Source organism: Hypanus sabinus, chromosome 27, assembly GCF_030144855.1.
Source record: "Hypanus sabinus isolate sHypSab1 chromosome 27, sHypSab1.hap1, whole genome shotgun sequence".
NCBI classification, from domain to species: domain Eukaryota; kingdom Metazoa; phylum Chordata; class Chondrichthyes; order Myliobatiformes; family Dasyatidae; genus Hypanus; species Hypanus sabinus.
Genome location: NC_082732.1, coordinates 22,207,204 through 22,227,139, shown reverse-complemented (window position 1 = coordinate 22,227,139; position 19,936 = coordinate 22,207,204). Strand labels below are relative to the sequence as shown.

The 19,936-nt window shown below is 46.2% G+C and overlaps 1 protein-coding gene across 3 annotated transcripts in view; it reads right to left on the bottom strand.

Moving 5' to 3' along the window:
- The window catches only part of mfap2 (microfibril associated protein 2), a 57,997-nt gene that overhangs the window by 18,902 nt on the left and 19,159 nt on the right, over positions 1 to 19,936 (bottom strand). The window contains exons 1-4 of one of the 3 annotated variants that reach the window (XM_059951902.1): positions 17,719 to 17,983; positions 7,671 to 7,764; positions 5,626 to 5,706; positions 2,565 to 2,600 (exon numbers count right to left, since the gene is read on the bottom strand). In XM_059951902.1, coding sequence (XP_059807885.1) covers positions 2,565 to 2,600; positions 5,626 to 5,706; positions 7,671 to 7,713 — 160 coding nt within the window. In that variant the 5' untranslated portion in view covers positions 7,714 to 7,764; positions 17,719 to 17,983. Of the gene's footprint in view, positions 1 to 2,564; positions 2,601 to 5,625; positions 5,707 to 7,670; positions 7,765 to 17,577; positions 17,984 to 19,936 lie in introns of those variants that run through there. The other 2 variants (XM_059951904.1, XM_059951903.1) reach the window with 2 other exon arrangements.

Sequence of the window (19,936 nt, the reverse complement as noted above, 5' to 3'; positions counted from 1 at the left end):
ATGACTTGGCCTGCAGAGCTGTCTAAGGCAACGAATTCCACAGATTCCCCACCCTCTGGCTAAAGAAATTTCCCCTCATCTCTGTTCTAAGCGGACGAACCTCAATCCTGAGGCTGTGCCGGGTTTGCTCCTGCACTCCCCAAGGTTTGTGGGGGGAATGATGCTGAAGTAAAAGATCAGTCACAATCTTATTGATTTAAAGACTGGATAGGAGGGACCGAATGGTCTATTCCTGCTTTTATTTCTTACTTTCTTTTTCCCGCCAGGGCTTTTCTATCCCTTCTTCTCCCAAACAACACTGAATACTTTTATCAAGCCTGCACTGTTGGGTAAACAGGCGACAAAACTGTGCCTAGCCTGAGAAAATCCCATGTGACTTTGGTGCCCTGTGGTATTGACGTACAGACAGTATACGTTGAAGGTTAGGTTGCAATGTTTCTATTGTGGTGTACAGACGTCCGGGTATCGATTCATTGCATTGTTCTGGCACAGAGAGAGGTCATTCTTATCATGCAACACATCAGCTCTTTATAGAGCAATTAACTCAGTCGTGTTCCCACACTCTTTTCCTGTGGCCTATAGATTATTTCTCTCATGTGCATCTCTAGTTCTTTATGAAAACTCTAATGGTCTCTGCTTCCACTTCCAGGCTCCCTGTATCTTCTATCATTTTAAGTCAACGTTCCCTGCATCCTAACTTTTCTTAAAGGGACGATCTTGTTATCAAAGGCTGTCGTGTTCTTTCCCCATCTCTCTCAAATCTCCTCGCTGACTTTTCCCAAGGAAAATGACTGTTTATCATAGAGAGGAGGAATCTGGTTGAGGTTAAGGATGTGATAAAAGTCGGGCAAACCTGATGGAACGTCAGGGGCGGGAAACTCCAAATCATTTGGAAGGAGTTCACAGCAGAGCAGAAGTTCATCCAGCAACTCCTATCAAACATTAATATCCTATCCTCAAAGAGAGAAAAATAATTTCCCATTAGTTTCCAAGAAGGAAAATTCAATACATCTGATTGTCAGTGTCACACTGCTGAGTGTATCTTTACATAGCCATCATTCCTCCTGGTTCTGACTGACAATCAACGTCTGGCTTGCCAGATGAATCCCACCCTGCTTGGGTAAGTATAACCAATGTGAAATGTGGAAATCATGACAAGATCTTAATACTCTTGTTGATGAGAATGGGACCAATAAGACATAAGCAATTCATCTTTAAAATTTTATCTGCATTTCTTTTTAAAAATAGATTGACGGGCTTACAGGAAATATATTAGCATCAGTTTGATTCCCTGTTAAACTCTTATCATGTAACATGCCTAATTGCCCTTCAGGTTCAATTTGCTAATCAAGAAATGGAAATTGGAAAGCCCTCATCTAACACGGCTGACAGGAGAAAGGTTTGCTCCAAATGTTGTGAAATGAGCTGCCGGTTGTGTCCATGCAGGAAGGTGCTCCTTGTTGAGTCCCGGAGAGCGTAGCTGGCCTGTGCTGGGATAGCTGACCTCAGTAGGATAAGCTCGACTGCCCCTGATAAAGGCTGGGATCCAGTTTCAGGCCTGTTCTGTTGCTGTTACCCTCCCAGGCCATCTGTTGGAAGATGCAATGCACTTCATAGCTGAAAGCTCCTCAAGCTCCTTGGGGTATAAATACTCAGAGCCATGTACTATACTCCTTTTCCAAAGTCTGGTTTTATTAGTGTCAATGAGGTTCCTACTCCAGTATCAAAGTTTGTGTGCCAAGGTGGTGGCTTGGCCAGCCAATGCCAATAACACCCACCATTCTTCAGGAGAGGTGGGAGGTTACGGTTCAAGGAGACAAATGTTCCGACACTAAGGTGACCTAATTCACCATGACAAAGGTCTCCAAACTCAGCAGAGCAAAGAGCTTAAAATCAAATCTTAAAGGATGCAGAACAGCATTGCAGCTTGCAGAGCTGCACCCCCTGCACTCCAATGACATCAGGGTTCAACCTTGACCTTTGACACAGTCTAAGTGGAGCTTGCTTATTGGCCTGGTGATTGGCTGGGGTTCATGCAGATACTCCAGCCTCCCAAGAATGTGCAGGTTAATTGGCTGCTGTAAATCCCAGTCCTGCTTGTTGCTCAACAATGTTACTTTGCTTCACTCTGCCACGTAACCCCAGAAATTTCCTTCAGGATCCTCAACCCTTTGCCAAAACATTGGCAGAAACTCTTGAGAAATTGACAATTTTTACCAATGTTCCCCTGAAAATTCCAGAGGAACTTTCGCCAGAAGTTCTATTAAAAATCAAAGTGCCGAAGAACCTGAGGAATTAGGGTGCAATTGCTGTAGAAAAGGTTGCTTGATGATTGAATGTAGACTGAAGGGCCTTTTTCCATGCTCTGAATTGCTAAAAAATGAACCATTCATTATAAAGGCAACATTTCAAAAAAAAATTGGTTAGCCTCTGACATCAAAGCTGCTCCTTTTCATTGCGTTGAAACAGAAGAAGCCATGCCACACTTTAGAAGCGCACAGTGTTCCACGTTCCTATTGCCGCACACTAGGAAGGGTGACCGATGGGCCACAAAGAACACCTACCTGTGTAATCGAAATCTGGTACGTAGTCGGTCGGAGCTGGGGAGGGAGAAGAGAACAATTGTCACTGACAGGTCATCGTGTTCCCTGCTTGTTGCTCAACAATGTTACTTTGCTTCACTCTGCCACGTAACCCCAGAAATTTCCTTCAGGATCCTCAACCCTTTGCCAAAACATTGGCAGAAACTCTTGAGAAATTGACAATTTTTACCAATGTTCCCCTGAAAATTCCAGAGGAACTTTCGCCAGAAGTTCTATTAAAAATCAAAGTGCCGAAGAACCTGAGGGTCGAGCAGCATCTGTGGTGGAAAGGAGCTGCTGACAAAACAGGTCAAACCCCTTGCATCCTGAGATTCTTTAGTCTCTTTTACTTACTCCCCGAGTTCAGCACGCTTTGCTTTTTGCTCTGTGGCCCACATTCAGTTTTGACAAATGTATCGATGTTGGGATTGGAGGAGAGGTGGAGGATAGGAAAAGGATGGGAGATCGTGAAGATGAAGGTGACAATGGGGAGCTGAATTCCATGAGGATGGGGAAGAAGTGAGGAGGAACTCAAGAGCAGACTGTAGCCAAAAATGATCCTGAACTGGGCCCAAGCCACTCGAAATCAGCCTTCTCTAGGATTACCCTCCTCACTTCCAGCCACGACATCATCTATAATTCCCCAGCGGAAGTAATTGGAGAGCTATGCCAAGAATGTACAGGCTAATTCAGAGCAGGGAGGAACCAGAGGACAGACAATTGCTGAGGGTACAAGATCTTTGAAGTGAATGCCCGGACAAAAACGGCCTACGGCTTTTGGGGTGTGGTTGCCAGAACCTGTGACCAAAAATGGAAGTGTCCATTCAAGTGGTGAGCGTGTATGGCATCTCATGTGTACCCCGTGTTGCAATACCGGGAGAGAATTTTCCTCAGTGTTGGAACGGTGGGGTGTCTGAGGGCTTCTGCACCAGGACCCCATGAGAGGAGAGAGAGATGGAGACCAGCCAGTGAACCCACCTCCTTCAAAGCACAATGCAGGCCTGATGGCGGCGGATAATATCCATTATAACCCACAGTGACTATGACACACGTAGAACAGTATTGTAGTGGTTGGGCGTATGATTCCCACCGCTGTCTGTAGGGAGTTTGTACTTACTATGTAGGTTTCCTCCAAGTGCTCCAGTTACCTCCCACATTGCAAAGACGTGCAGGTAGAGTTAGGGCCGGTGAGTTGTGGGCATGCTATGTTGGCACCGGAAGTTTGGTGACCCTTGGCCCCAGCACAACCTTCACTGATTTGATGCAAACAAAGTATTTCACTGTACGCTTCAATGTACATGTCACAAGTAAAGCTAATCTTTATAGATCTTTATCTCTGATATCCCTCCAGGGCAACATATAATGTTGATGGTTTGCAGGAACACACACAGGAGGCAACCAATGTATTAAGATCAAAGGAACAGAACAAGACCATTCAGCCCATCGAATCTGCTCCACCATTCAATCATGCATGTTTTTTTTTCACCCTTACCAATCAATAACCTGTCAACCTCTGCCTCCACAGCCATCTGTGGCAATGAATTCCAGACATTCACCACCCCCGGCTGAAGAAATTCCTCCTCACATCCGTTTCAAAGGGACGTCCCTTTATTCTGAGGCTGTCCCCTCAGATTGCAGGGTACGAGTTCTGATCGGCTGCTCTCCTTCGCTCCTCCTCGGCTTTCTGATGCCGAGTGTGGGCAAGGCCGAAGGAGGGGTTGCATCTTTCCTGGAGCTTCACTCAACCGCAGAGTGGAGCTGAGGAGAGATGCAAAGATCTGCATGTCGCCTGCTTTAAGTACGTGCAAGGAACTAGCAGGAGAGTGGCAGGGAAACGATCGTCCCCCCCTCTCATCCAGTTCGGGAGATACCGCACTTGAACTTCAGAAGCTTCTCTCTGCCTCGGCTGATGTTGCATCGCAGTCTGAACGATTCAGAAGTGAACCGAGCTAGTGAAGTCATTCTGCTCTGTGAAAACAACGTCGTCTGGGATTCTGTTACAGAACATCAGGAAGCACGTTAATGACAGAAACAGCTTCCACTTGATATTTCCTGCATTATCTCAGCATTGTTGGCATGATGAAAACCAAGCAATGATGATCATTCCCTGACATATAGGAGAGCACCAAGCTGATGCTAGTATCTGTAAATATTTGACCCTGGTTCCTTTTGGGTCAGTAGTGGAAATATTTACCCCTGGCCGGACTTGAGCCAGTTCCGACCTGGGTCCCTCCCCCAACCATTTGGATTGACAGTAAGTAATATTGAGTGATGGAAAGCCCCTTCGGTATAGTTGGGGGTGTGAGCAGAGTGTTGAAACAGCCCCAATAGGGTTAATCTAGATACTCCTGTTGGTATACAGTACTGTGCAAAAGTCTTTAGGCATATGTAAAAAAATCTCTGTAAAGCCAAAATGCTTTCAAAAATAATGAAATAATAATTTATGATGAAGAACAGGTATACAGTACTGTGCAAAAGTCTTTAGGCATATGTAAAAAAATCTCTGTAAAGCCAAAATGCTTTCAAAAATAATGAAATAATAATTTATGATGAAGAACAGGAAGCAGTAAAAAAAAACTCGGATCAGTATTTGCTGCGGCCACCTTTTGCCTTTAAAACTGCATCAGTTCTCTTAGGTACGCTGTTGTGCAGTTCCAAGCATCTTGAAGAACTTGCCACAGTTCTTCTGCAGACTTTAGGTGTCTCGCTTGCTTCTGTCTCTCCAGGTAGTCCCAGACAGCCGTGATGATGCTGAGTTCAAGGCTTGGTGGAGGCCAGTCCGTCCAAAACCATATCAAAAATCCGGGCTGCTGAAGACTTTTGTACAGTACTGTCGTTCTCATACTCCATGGAGTGTTGTTCATTCTGTAAACAATACACCAAAGTAACAAACAGCAATGCTCAATCAGTCAGCATGTGGAATCTGTAGGTATAAGCTATCAGATCCAATGACGGCTCAACAGTTCCTCTCTCCACAGAGGCTGCCTGACCTATTGAGTATTTCCAGCAATTTTCCCTTGGTACAATTCAAGCTGGTTCTTACCTATCTGAGTGTCGTACTGTTCGAACTGTGGCTGTATAGAGAACAGGTCTGTCAGATCATTATATTGACCATGAAGCATCACTGTGAAGACAGAGTTGGTGAGACATGGAGTTATATACTTGCCTGAAAGGATAAAACTGCAGATATTTGTACTGAACTGAAAAACAGAATTAAAACCAGTACATGTTGGGACTACCCAGTAGGTCAGGCAGCATGCGCAGAGACAAAAGTTAAAGAACCTTTTCAGGTTGATGGCCATTCATTGTGATTGGTGAAAACCCATTGCCTTTCTCCATAGATGCTGCCTGACCTGCTGAGTATTTCCAGCATTTAATCCCCATTCATTTGGCTTTATCTAATACCAGATGTAAAAGGCTTAGATTCCGATGGGGCCATTCCTTTATCACCCATCCTTTGACAAAGCTAATCAAAGATACTATGAGAAATGGATTGTCAGTTTTCCACCTTCTGTTTTACATGTGGGGTAGATCATCACAAAAGTCAAAAATCTACTCCATGCTCCATACTGCTCATCTCTATTTTATCAATAATATTTATGGGCACATTTGCTTTAGTCTTTTCCCATTTGTTCTCGTTCAACTGGAACGTCCCATCATCTTCCCCTTCCCTGTCTTTGCAATGCATCGGAACCAAGACCTGGTCTCCCACTGCCCGGTCCTAAGACATACTTTACCAGTACTATGAGACACTTCGCCCCCACTTTGCAAACCTTCCTCCTACACTCTACAAGGCTTTCAAGACTTGGACTGAGTAAACAGACAACATTGTAATTTAACAAAGATTCATCTTTCTTCAGTTCAACAGAGCGCAATCTGTTTCTGGGGTTCAGTATAATCCATGTTTGTACATCAAATCGTGCTTAGTAACCCAGAGAGGCAACAGAATTGCCAAGAAATTCTATTGCACATTGGATCTCTAGTGGGTTCATTCATAGTCCACATTCTGACACCTGCAACTAGCAGTTGTCTCACCCCATCAACTCTCCCTCAAAGCCCTCAAATTTATTAGGAAGGCACTCAAGGTGGCAGTGTTTCAAGCTCAGCCCAGGCATATGTGGCAGAGAGCAGGGATGACCAAAAAGAAAGGTAAAATAGAACTAAAATAAAAGAGTAGATAAAAAGCATATGATGAGTTGTTCTTTCTAATTATAGAAAGTAAGAATGGCTATCAGAGATGGAGAAGGTTGAGAAAAAAGAAAAACAGCAGCAAAAGGCAGAAATTTTCCACAAGCATCTAAATATGAAAAAGATCCTAAGTGAAGAGATTGGGTCAATAAAAAAGACCAGAAAGAAAAATAAATTCATGAAGAGAAAGCACTAAATAAAGATACTGGGGAAACCAAGAATAGTCTAGATTTTACTATCAGCGGAAACAAAATGGGCCTCACCATTGACCTCTGACCTGAACTTCCCTGCTTCCTGTTGTTAGTTCAAAAGGGACTCCTAGCGGCCAACAAGAATGAGGTCAACAAGCCGCTGATAGCCAATCATAAATCAAAATGATAAAAGGCATCAAAGCAAGAACCAGAAAAAGCTTAATTTTCAACTAAAATTATTTTGTGGACCCCATAGTGGAAGCTGAAATATTACAAACACTTTATTTGAAATAACTTATTTTCAACTCTATTATATTATGATATAGCTAGTCTCAGTGAACTGCGATCTTACAAAGCTTTTTTTAAAAAAAAAATCAGCATGATAGATTGCTAAATGACAATTAAGATTACACTTAGAAATTGCAGCCTACATACAGAACATTTTCAGTATCATTTTATAGTAGTTTTCTTGTGGATATTTGAAGTGAGCATTAGTTCACTGATTTCTGAAAATCATAGCCCTCTGGTCCAGATTTCTGTTCTAATACGTACTTGCATACTCCAGAAATCACTGCCAAGGCAGTAAATGCTGACAGTTTAGTGATTATCACAACTGAATCTAAGTGTTTCACAGAAATACCACTTGCTAACAGAAATCAAGTATTGTCAGCCGGTTAGCTAACCAGCTGGTGTATTTTTCCATACTCACCAGGTAGACAGAGAAGGACAAGGCAGGCAGCTCTCCCATCCATGTCTGCAGTCAAGATGTGCTTGTGCAGTGGTTAGAATTCCAGGCACGCAGTCTGGGAGAACAAAGGGAGCAACATTAGCAGGAAATACCTGAGAGTTTATGGGGAGATCAGATGGAACAGCTCCCTGTAATCTCCCCCGCCCACCACTGTAAAGAGCTTAAGTACAACAGAAACCAGGAATGGATCTGCTTAGCACACTTGTGGGAGATAGGACAACCAGAAATAGTCAATTAACTCTACTGCTCGTTCCCCGGGCCTAATCCAAGGGATTTAGCTCAATCCTGGTGTGCCACACAGTGAGCAGTGTGTCAGGGTTACGCTGACAAGCAGCACGGACAAAAGTTGCAAATGTTTTTCCAATGTCATCACTTTGGGATTGGGGAGGGTGTTGGACAGACTGAAGGTATAGTTGGTGGACATTAGTAATTTCATTAAACGGTAAATGAGGGCAGAACACTTTGAGAATATGAAGTTACGTTAATGTGGTCAGTGCACGTGATCAGTCCCCTCCCTGCGTCTCAAAGACGAGGATCTGCAGGTGCTGGGAATTCCAAAGCAACGCACGCAAAGTGCTGGAGCAACTCAGCAGGCCAGGCAGCATCTATGGGGAAGAATACACAGTCCACTGCTTACTCTTTCCCGTTGATTCTGCCTGGCCTGCCCAGTTCCTCCTGCATTTTGTGTGTGTTCCCTTCCCTGTATCTGGCTTGTGCCTTATACTTGGTCACTTTGAGCAAAAATCCCAGCATGTTCCTCATAAAGGAAAGACAAGTGACAGACTTCAGTTAATCACAGTAATACACAGAATGACACACAAGGAAATACAGTAAATTTATACACTTATAATCATACACATGTAGGTTTGTATAGTGCATTGATGCAAATACAAACATGGACATGTACACAAAACTGAGTAAGAACACAAATATACATGTACGTACAGTCATGTTTAGTTAAGATCAATGAGTAGATAAACTAAAGTACATACACGGACAATGCTTGCACATGCCACACTATAAACCATGGATTAATCCATGTAAAAAATGCTCTATAACATTTTCAATTCTACAAATTGAGAAGGGAATAGAGTGGCAAAAGAAACATTTTTAACCTATTCAGTAGCTCACAATTAGAGTGATGTTTTAAGTTTCTTGTAAAGAAATGGACATTGAAGAAAATCATTTAGCAAAGCCTTCAAATACTTCATCATCAATCTCCCTCAGCCATAACCTTCTGATCATAATCTTGATTAAATGACTCTGGTCTACTTGTCAGTGCACTTTGTTCTGCATCAGCAAGGCCGGGGGGGGTTCCAGATACTTGGCTTTTCTCGACGTTCAACCCTCTCTAAAAAGATTAGTTTCCTCTTCGCTCCAATCAATGGCTTCATTCTTCCACCTGCAATGCACTTCAATAAAAGTCTTTCCCCTGTTATCCTTCTCTCCTGCATAAAATAAAGCAGATGATGTGTGCAGACTACACACGCATTTTTGTCCAGTTGAAAGTGTTTACAAATCACATGCAGGCCGTTCACATGGTCAGACATTCTGAGTTTGGTTCTTCCAGAGATTCATACGACATCCAATCTTCTTTAATTTCTGACACACTTATCCCCCAGTGTTTATAGTATGGACTCTCAGTCGTAGCTCAGGCTCTGCAGCATTTTATGATGGATGTAGGTCCTCCAGTCCCACACGGACATTCCAGACGAAAGGTCTCAACCCGAAACACCATCTGTCATTTTCCTCCCCAGATGCTGCCTGACCTGTTAAGTTCCCCTGGAAGAGGGAACTATTGAGTTATGAAAACTAATGAGTTACGAAATCCATCAGGATTTTTCTGACGATTGAGATCGGAATCTGCCCCTCCAATTTCGGTCCACATAGTCCTCCATCTCTGCTGCAGGTATACAGAAGCCCGTCGGTGGTGCCCTGGGGCAGGTGGGGTACTTCTTTGGCAGTTTTCCTGATTAGCCAGTCCTGAGCTCTGAGGGTGTTTTGCCAGGCCTCGTTTAGAATCAGGTGCTAGTATATTCTTGGGGCAATACTCAGGAGCTCAGTTGTTCTACATTGATTTCGGTTTTGCTGATTTCAAACTGCCAAACCACCCTTCAAATTTGGATCTCCAGTTCTCGTTAGACGGGTGAGTTTTAGCTCCTGGGTACTTCACAATGTCCCTGGGTAGTATATATAACATGATCTTTCTATCAAAGCTCCATTCTTCCTTTGTTTTGTACACGCACCTTACTTTTGCTGACAAAATTAAAACCGTTTGTCTTCTTCACAATAACATTTACAAAATATTGATAGAATGTTTATTTTCCTCCATCCTTTCATAGCAGTCGCTCATGATTGCTACGCTGTCTACAAATGCTAGCACCATGCATTTTGATTTCCCATTAGTTACTGTAATTTCAATTCCTCTTCCTCACTTTTCCAGTGTGCTTGTTATTAAAGGGTCCATCGTAACATTGAAGAGAATGGGGGACAATGGGTCCTCTTGCTTGACCCCTCTTTAGATTTTACGAAAAGTTCCTGTGATCCCTGAGATAGGGGTTGGGGAAAGGGAGGGGTCTCACAACCGGCCACAGCTAGCAACAAACCTGTGCAGGACCCAACAGAACCACAGCAAAGAGCCAAAGGCAGACTCAGCTCACTCTGCAGTGGCAAAATGGACAATGCACCCTGCTGGGAGGGCAGCAGAGAATGAACCCTATCTGTCTGCGGTCCTGGTCAGAGAAGTGGGGGCATCTCCTGGTACCCTCCACACTGCCGAGAGTGCAATACTGCGCCGGGATATACCGGCAGAGGAGGTTCACCAGGTTGATTCCAGAGATGAGGAGAGATCGAGTCGCCTGGGACTGAACTTAGTGGAGTAATGAAGAATGAGAGGAGATCTTATACAAATATATAAAATGGATAGATAAGATCGAGGCAAGAAAATTGTTTCCACTAGTAGGTGAGACTAGAACTAGGGGACAAAGCCTCAAGATTCAGGGGAGTAGCTTCAGGATGGAGATGGGGGGAAGGGGGGGGAGGGAAGGGAGAGGAGGACAAACACACATGTTCATACATTGGACTTTTGAACTTAATAACATTACGGGAACTCATTCTTGTGCAGTGCTGTCCATATGTAACCCAGGGACAGGTCTCCTTCAGCAGAGACACACAGTGGCAGATGCTGGAACCTGGAGCAACAAAGCAATATGCTGGAGGAGCTTAGTAGGTCGGACAGCATCTATGGAGGGAAATCGAACAGCGCAGGAACAGGCCCTTCGGCCCACAATTTTGTGCCAAGCTAATTATACTAGTAATCAAATGGCCAACCAAACTAATCTGTTCTGGCTACACAATGTCCATATCCTTCCATTTCCCTCACATCCATGTGCCTATCTAGGAACATCTTGAATGCTTCTATCATAGTTACCTCCACCACCAACCCACGCAACACATTCGAGGCACCCTCTGCTCTCTGTGTTTCAAAAAACTACCCTTCACATCTCTGCTGAGCTTGCCTCCCCACACCCTAAATGCGTGTCCTCTTTTCAACCTTGGGGGGGGGGGGGGGAATGATACTACTTGTCTACTCGAGGAAATCTGCAGATGCTGGAAATTCAAGCAACACACACAAAATGCTGGTGGAACGCAGCAGGCCAGGCAGCATCTATAGGGAGAAGCGCTGTCGACGTTTCGGGCCGAGACCCTTCGTCAGGACTAACCGAAAGGAAAGATAGTAAGAGATTTGAAAGTGGAGGGGGGAGGGGGGAATGCAAAATGATAGGAGAAGACCGGAGGGGGTGGGATGAAGCTAAGAGCTGGAAAGGTGATTGGGAAAAGGCATACAGGGCTAGAGAAGGGAAAGGATCATGGGACAGGAGGCCTCAGGAGAAAGAACGGGGCAGGGGAGCACCAGAGGGAGGTAGAAAACAGGCAAAGAGTGATGGGCAGAGAGAGAGAAAAAAAGATGGGGAATAAATAAATCAGGGATGGGGTAAGAAGGGGAGGAGGGGCATTAACAGAAGTTAGAGAAGTCAATGTTCATGCCATCGGGTTGGAGGCTACCCAGCCGGTATATAAGGTGTTGTTATCTGTCTACTCTATGATTCTCAGTCTTATAACCCTCTACTAGATCTCCCCTCTGCCTCTACTGCTCCGAAGAAAACAATTCATGTTTGTCCAAGTTCTCTTAAAGCACACGCCCTCTAATCCTGGTAAACCTCATATGCACCATCTCCAAAACCTCCATATCCCCCCAAAAGGGGAGGGGGCAACCAGAACTGAACGTCAGACACGGCCGCACCAGGAGTTTGTAAAACTGCAGCATACGTTCCTGACTTGAACTCAGTTCTTCATCACCGTCTCCACACGTGTAGCCGCTTTCAGGGAGCTTTAGACTGGATCCCAAGATACACAAATGGACAGTTGGCATTATGGGTAGAGGCCCCCCATGTGGACATTTCACCTGTCCATCTCCATCTGCAGATGCTGCCTGACCTACTGAGTTCCTCCATCATTTTATTTGTTGCCTCTTTATTTCATAATAAAGCAGGTACTGCCCTTGTTGTGGATCCGTGAATGGCCAACGCATGGACCAAATCATATTTGATTTGGTATCTCATTTACGATATTTGTGAAGTGGCATTTCTTACCAAGTAGTCAATTCCTGGAGTGTCTGGGGAAGCCCCATGAAGTTCAGAGAGCAATTGTCTCCAGGCGCCCCCCCCCCCCTTCCCATGTGCCCACCCCAATTCCAGTGCCTGCTAGGGCTTGGAAAACCTGTGCCAACCAACTGGTTCAAAGACACCTTCAATCTCCCACCTCTGCAGTCGGAGGTTCCCTCCTATTTCAAAAGGGCAATAATCACACTAGTGGTCGAGAAGATCAGGGTGAGCAGTCTAAGTGATTATCACCCAGTTGCACTCACATCTGCTGTGATGAAGTGCTCTGGGAGGTTGGTCATGGCCAGAATCAACTCCTGCTTAAGCAAGGACCCGGACCTGCTGCAGTTTGCCCACTATAGGTCTACTGTGGATGCAACCTCACTGGCAGAAAGTTATGAACTTAGCCAGTTCTATTATTGCCACTGGCCTCCTGGCAAAGGGCAATCTGTGTGTGAGGTCACACGTAATGTGTTGAGAATGGGTCCAGAGACCTCCAGTCTCCCTGATAACTACATTTGCATGAGGTGCATCAAGCTGCAGCTCCTTAAAGGAGAGGGAAAGGGAATAGGCCATCAGTGCTGTGGCCGTTTCCCCTCAGTGATGTATTTTGCTTTGGATACTGTTGAGGGGGACGACCTACCAGGAGAAAGCCACAGTGACTAGGTCTCGGGCACTGAGTCTGGTCCTGTGGCCCACAAGGGAAGGGTGGAGAGGAGGAGTGCAGTAGTGATTGGGGATTCCATAATTTAGAAGCAGACAGCAGATTCTGTGGACAGGAAAGGTACACCCACATGGTGCGTTGCCTCGCAGGCGCCAGGGTCAGGGATGTCTCGGATAAGGTCCGTGTATTCTGAAGGTGGGGGGGGGGGTGTAAAGGCAGAAGCCGTGGTACATAGTGGTACCCATGGCACACAGGAAGGAAAAGGGAGGAGGTCCCGAAGACAGAATATAGGAAGTCCAGCAGGAAGCTGAAAAGCAGGACTTTCAGAGTGGTAATCTCTGGATTGTTGCCTGTGCCGCATGCCAATGAGGGTAAGAATTGGATGATTTGGCAGATGGATGTGTGGCTGAAGAATTGGTGCAGGGAGCAGGGTTTTGGATTTCTGGATCATTGGGTTCTCTTTTGCGAAGATATGACTTACATGTATAAAGGGACGGGTTACACCCAAACCCGGGGGTGGGGAGGGGTGAACCGATATCCTTGTGGGCAGGGGGGAGTGGGAATTGAAGTGGGTAGTTGGTATGTACGTAGTGAGACTGTGAGGAAGGACGGACAGATGATAGGGCAATATTGCAGTGGGATCAGCTAAAGTGCAACAAGGAGTCAAAAATCAAAATGGGTGATGAATACAGGACTGAAAGTGTTATATCTGAATGAACACAGTACATGGAATAAGGTAGATGATCTTGTAGTGCCGTTAGAGAGTGGTAAGTATGATATTGTCGTCATCTGAATCATGGCTGAAAGAAAATCATAGTTGGGAGTTTTAACATCCAAGGATAGACATTGTATCAAAAGGGCAGACAGGGAGACTCTGATTGGTAACAAATGAAATCAAATCCTTAGACAGAGGTAACATAGGATCAGAAGATGTAGAACCCCTTGTGGGTAGAGTTAAGAAACTGCAAGAGGAAAAAGACCCCAATGGGAGTTATAGTAGCTATAGTATATGTAATAGTAGCTAGGATGTGGGCCACAGCTTTACAATGGGAGATGGAAAACACACGTGAAAAGAGAAAATGTTGTGATAATCAAGGGGGATTTCAATATGCAGGAAGATTGGGAATGCGCATTTGGTGCTGGATCCCAAGAGAGGGTATTTGCAGAATGCCTGGATGCATCTTTAACATTTGCAGACAAGATTTTTATTTCTCTTGTACGACACTTGACAAAGTGATCGAAAGTGGGTAGGTTTGTCGACAGAGAAACATAGTTAAGTCTCCCGATACAGTAATGAATGCATCGGGGTGCTGAGTAGTGTGTATGACTTAGACTTAGACAGATGAGTGAATGGGCAAGGAAGTGGCAGGTGGAATATAATGTAGGGAAGTCTGTGGTCATGTACTTTGGCAGAAGGAATAAAGGTTGGACTATTTTGCAAAATGGGAGGAAATTTAAAAATCAGGGGTGCAAAGGAACTTGGGAGTTTTCATGGCACACTTCATAAAGGTTAACTTGCAGGTTCAGTCAATGGTAAGGGAAGTGAATGCAATGTTATTGATCTCGAGAGGACTCGAATGAAGGATGCAATTCTGAGGCTTTATAAGGCACCGGTCAGACTGCATTTAGAGTGTTGGGAGCAGTTTTGGGCCCTTTAGCTAAGAAAGGATGTGCTGGCGTTGGAGAGATTCCAGAGGAGGTTCGGGAGAATGATCCCAGCAATGAAAGGGTTAATATATGAGGCGTGTTTGATGGATCTGGGCCTGTACTTGCCGAAGTTTGAAATAATAAGTGGTGATCTCATTGAAATTGAATATTGAAAGGCATAGAAAGAGTCTGGGATCAGAGGACACAACCGCTGAATTGAGGGCTGACCATTTAGAACAGAGATAAGGAAAAAATTCCTTAACCAAAGAGTGGTGAAGCTGTGGAATTCTTTACCACAGATGGCTGTACAGGCCAAGTCATTGGGTATATTGAGTCAGTGGGGAAGAAGGCGAATGTAATGTTGGCATTCATTTCTAGAGGAATAGAGTATAGGAGCAGGGATGTGATGTTGAGGCTCTATGATGCACTGGTAAGACCTCACTTGGAATACTGTGTGCAGTTTTGGGCTCCTTATTTAAGAAAGGATGTGCTGATGTTGGAGAGGGTTCAGAGAAGATTCACTAGAATGATTCCGGGAATGAGAGGGTTAACATATGAGGAATGTTTGACCGCTCTTGGACTGTATTCCTTGGAGTTTAGAAGAATGAGGGGGGACCTCATAGAAACATGTCAAATGTTAAAAGGCAAGGACAGAGTGGATGTGGCAAAGTCGTTTCCCATGGTGGGGGAGTCTAGTACGAGAGGGAGTGACTTAAGGATTGAAGGGCGCCCATTCAGAACAGACACGAGAAGAAATTTTTTTAGCCAGAGGGTGGTGAATCTGTGGAATGTGTTGCCATGGGCAGCAGTGGAGGTCAAGTCATTGGGTGTATTTAAGGCAGAGATTGATAGGTATCTGAGTAGCCAGGGCATCAAAGGTTATGGTGAGAAGGCGGGGGAGTGGGACTAAAGGGGAGATTGGATCAGCTCATGATAAAATGGCAGAGCAGACTTGATGGGCCGAAAGGCCAACTTCTGCTCCTTTGTCTTATATTTAAGGGGGAGGTTGATATGTTCTTGATTAATCAGGGTATCGAAGGTCAGAGAGAAGACAGGAGAATGAAGTTGAGTGGGATAGCAACTCAGCCATGAAAGAATGGCAGAGCAGACTCGATGGGCTGAATGGCCTAATTCTGCTCCTGTGTCTTATGTCCTCATCAGGAGGTCTTCAAATGGCGATGTCTCAAAAGAAAAGGTGGCATCCATTATTAAGGACCCCCTTCACCCAGGACATGCCCTCTTCTCATTGCTACCCTCAAGGAGGAGGTATGGGAGGGAGCCTGACCATACACTTTCAGCATCTCAGGGACAGCTTCTACCCGTCCTGCCATCAGATTTCTGAATGGACAATGATCCCACGAACACAACCTCAGTAAGTTTCCCCCTCTTTCGTCTCTACTTATTTAATTTGCACATATACACTGCTTATCGCAATTTATCATTTTTATTATTATGTATGGCGATGCACCGCGGCTGCAGATTTCACAGGACATATGCCAGTGTTACTAAACCCGATTCTGATCCGGAGTCCCCGGCAGGCACTTACACCTCAGGGAGATCTGCTCCACTCTGGAATGTGGAAGGAAATGGAGTATGGGGGCTGTGGTGTGGGGGTGGGGGGCAGAGGGAAGGCACGGTATACTTGAATGAACATGTAACGGGCAAGGAGATGGAATTAACCTCAAATTCATGCGGGTGCCTTCAGCAATTTTATTTATTTATAATTTAAATTTTTATTATATTTACTTCGATTCGTACTTCAGGGAGCGCGAAGCGCACAAACAAATGTCAGTGTGATGATTGGACGCTCTAGTATCAATTGTTTGGTGACAATGCAGTTCAACAGATGATGAGAGTTTTTCCAGCAATATTAACATCCGGAATTCCAGCATCTGCCGTCCCCATTGATTCTCCGGTGGACTGAGTAGATTTCTACTCGAAGCTGGACCTCTATTAAACGCTTCTAACTGCCACCAAACGCGAAAGCTCCGCGCAAATAGCGGAGGGCAAATTTAGCAAAATTTAGGCAAAAATAGCAAAAAGGGCGGGGGTCGCGCATCGGGCCATATTCCCTGGGAACTACACCGGGCGCTGAATGGACTTCCAGTTCAGGCGGTGACTGAACATTTTGTTTCGGAGATTCACTGCCTTGTCTCGGAAAGTCCCCACCCCGGATCATTGCCGTCGGGAGGTGGGCGCCATATCAATGAAAAGAGCTTCAAGTCATTTAGAAGTAGTACCACAGTTGTTAAAATGGAGTCCACCTTATATGGGGGTCGGGGTGGGGGGGGGGTGAATGATCAGTGGATGAGATTGTAATCCGTACTGGGCTGTGGGCCAAACTCTTGTCATTCCAAAACTTTCTCCGCGGGAGTCCCAGCTATGTTCTGGCAAATCTACCCTAATGCAGTTCACATCTGGGTACAATTAATGCTTACCCTCCACCCCCGCCCCATTCGCAAACACACCTCCCCCACCTCCACATCCCAGGGCTGCGGAGCTCCGGAGAACAAAGAGTTTTGACTTCTCAGCTCTCTTCAGCCACTTCTGCAGAAAATAACTTTGTATTCTCTTCAAGAGGAGAGTTAGGCTCAGCTACGACGCTACCCTTTTAACTGCGAACATCGGGCATTTTTTTTTGCCCCTGAATAATTATCCATGTGGATCAGTCTGAAATATAACGGGAGGGACAATAATTCAGGGAATACCGCCTGCCCGCAGTCACATCTCTGATTAATTCCAACCCCGAGGCCAAAATAAAACACTTTTACCCCACAGTCCATTTTCAACCAACCCGTCTCCCCCTTCGTTTAATCTGAAAAATAATTACCCCAAATGTTCGAAGCAATCCACAGAAACAGTTTTTAAAAGACAATTAATTCCACTGAGATTTTACCTAAAGTCAGAGCTTGAAGTGATCGGAATACCAGATAAAGTTCAGAGAAGTTAAGAGTTTAGTCTCGCATTTGGCGGGTTAGAAGCCAGCAGGCTGGTGGGTCCTACACAATATCCAAGTACATGCCGATCTTGTCCTTACCAGATCCCGCCGCGGAACTCCAGCTTCTCTCCGAGTGAGTCTGACTGAAACTCACTCCAGATGGCACGGCAACTGTAGCCCCAACGCTGGACGCCACTGGGTCTTAAAGCCTGGTGATTAGCCGCGATCTAACCCCAGTCGGCCAAAGAATCAGCGGACTGCCGCCAATTATGTAAATATTTAACAACCTCGTGGAACCCTTGGCTCATTAAGACCAAAAGTATTTCGATTGTTGGATGCTGGAGAATCCCCCTCTCGGCCTCGCTTTTTGATTCATCTCCCTCGCATCGTATAGTTCCCCCGCCCCCCAACCATCAGGCTCCTGAACGAAGGGGGGGGGGGGTCTCTACACTTATCTGTTCCTGGAGTTCGCACAGCCGATGGTCTCGCTTTAAGGGCTCTTTGTCTGGTTATTTCATGCTCCCGTTGTTTGTTATTTCTTTATATTTGCATCTGTACCGTTTGTTATTCACTGATCCCGTTTACAGTGACTGTGCTATAGATTTGCTGAGCATGTCCGCAGGAAAACGAGTCCCAGGCTTGTAAGTGGTGACAAGTATGTACTCTGATAATAAATTTTACTTTGAACTTTCGAACTTTGAACTTCTGCTATCCTTAAAGTTTTCCTACCCTGTTCCTCACACGCCTTTTCTCCCCCGGGGGGGCTTCCCTTAGCCGCTCCCCCTCTCGCAACTCCCCTCAAGGTGTTGACTCGGTGAGGGACCTTGTATCAGAAGGTGCGGGTTATCTCAGCAGTGACCAGCCATTGTTAATCTACAACAGGACCTTAAAGCCCTCACGAGTGAGTCCTACCTCACCCTCAACCCTCACTCGTCCCAGCGGGGACAGTCATTCCAGGGAGAGAATTTCTTCTTTCCTTCTCCACTCACCTCATGAAAGGACGCTGAGGCCCATTGTAACTCCCCTGATTCCGTTATGGTATGAAAGGGGTCCGCGGCGCCTGTTTGTGCCACTGGACCCGAGTTTCTGAGGTCGAGAGAGCGGGACTGCCCCAATGCAAAATGGCTTTTCCACTTTAAAAACTCCCCCGCGCAGGTGGGACAACCGCCATAGCAGGAGCTCCCCCAACCCGCTAATCCCACTACTGGGGAATGGGGTGGGCAGAGTTGCTGCCTCACTGCGACAGAAACCCGGGTTCCAGTCCTGACTGTGCGGAGTGCGCGGGTTCTCCTGGCGGATCTTTGGACGTCCTCCAGATGTTCTGGTTTCCTCCCATGGCCCAAAAATGTGCCGACTGGTCAGCTAAAAAAGGTGAAAGGTGAGCAGGAACATCTGGGGGGGGGGGGGGATTGGTGAGAATGAAAAATGGGGATTAACGTAGGGTTAGTCTGTCTATCTCTGAGCTGTTTCTGTGAGTCAGAGCTGGCTCTCAAAGCAGTCCCTTTCCCCTACACGTGCCGGTTAATAACCTTCCCAGCAGCTGGCTGCACTCAAGGCTGTTCAGTGTCCGGTACCTGTGCCTTGGGGATGTGGGAGAACCTGCAAACTCCACACAAACAGGTCGGGGCTGAACTTGCGTCTCTGGAACTGTGGAACTACTCTGCCGTCCTGCTCAGCAGCCAGAGTCTGGGGGCTCACTGACCAGTTGTCAGTCTCCTGCCCAGCGACCCGCCACTTCCCCCAGGAATCTGGCCGCGGTCGTCCATCGTGTCCGACTCAGGAGAGTTTTTAAAGTGGAGAAGTCCCACCCTCTCGCCTTCAGAGGTCCGGGGTCCGGCGGTGTGAGCAAGCGTCACAAACTGGGCTCTTCCTCTGCCTCCTGTGCCTCGCCGTGCCCCTCGCTCTCCACGGAGCATCGCAGTTACGCCTTCCCACCTGTTGGATCTCCTCCAGCCAGTCCGCCGGAGCTGACCTTGCATGCTAGGGCAGCCGTGCCCCTATCTCACTGAGCCCCGAGGCCGCCTGTTGAAGCAGGGATCTGGGGGGTTGCTGCATGTAGACTGCTAGTCGGAGCCACAGGTGAGAGCTAAGTGTCCGGTGGGGGTGGGGGGTGGGTCCCAGGATGGACTCAACAAGCCCCTTCACCAGGGGTGCTGCCCCTCCCTGGACACCCCACATACCTCCAAGCGACGGGTGAGCACTGCGTAAACAAAATCCAAGGTCGGAGTGTTTCCCTGCGCCCCGCGGGTTGTGGGCGACACAAGGCATGAGAAAGACTCTGAGCACAATAGAGCTTTGTCCACTTGCAACGTACAAT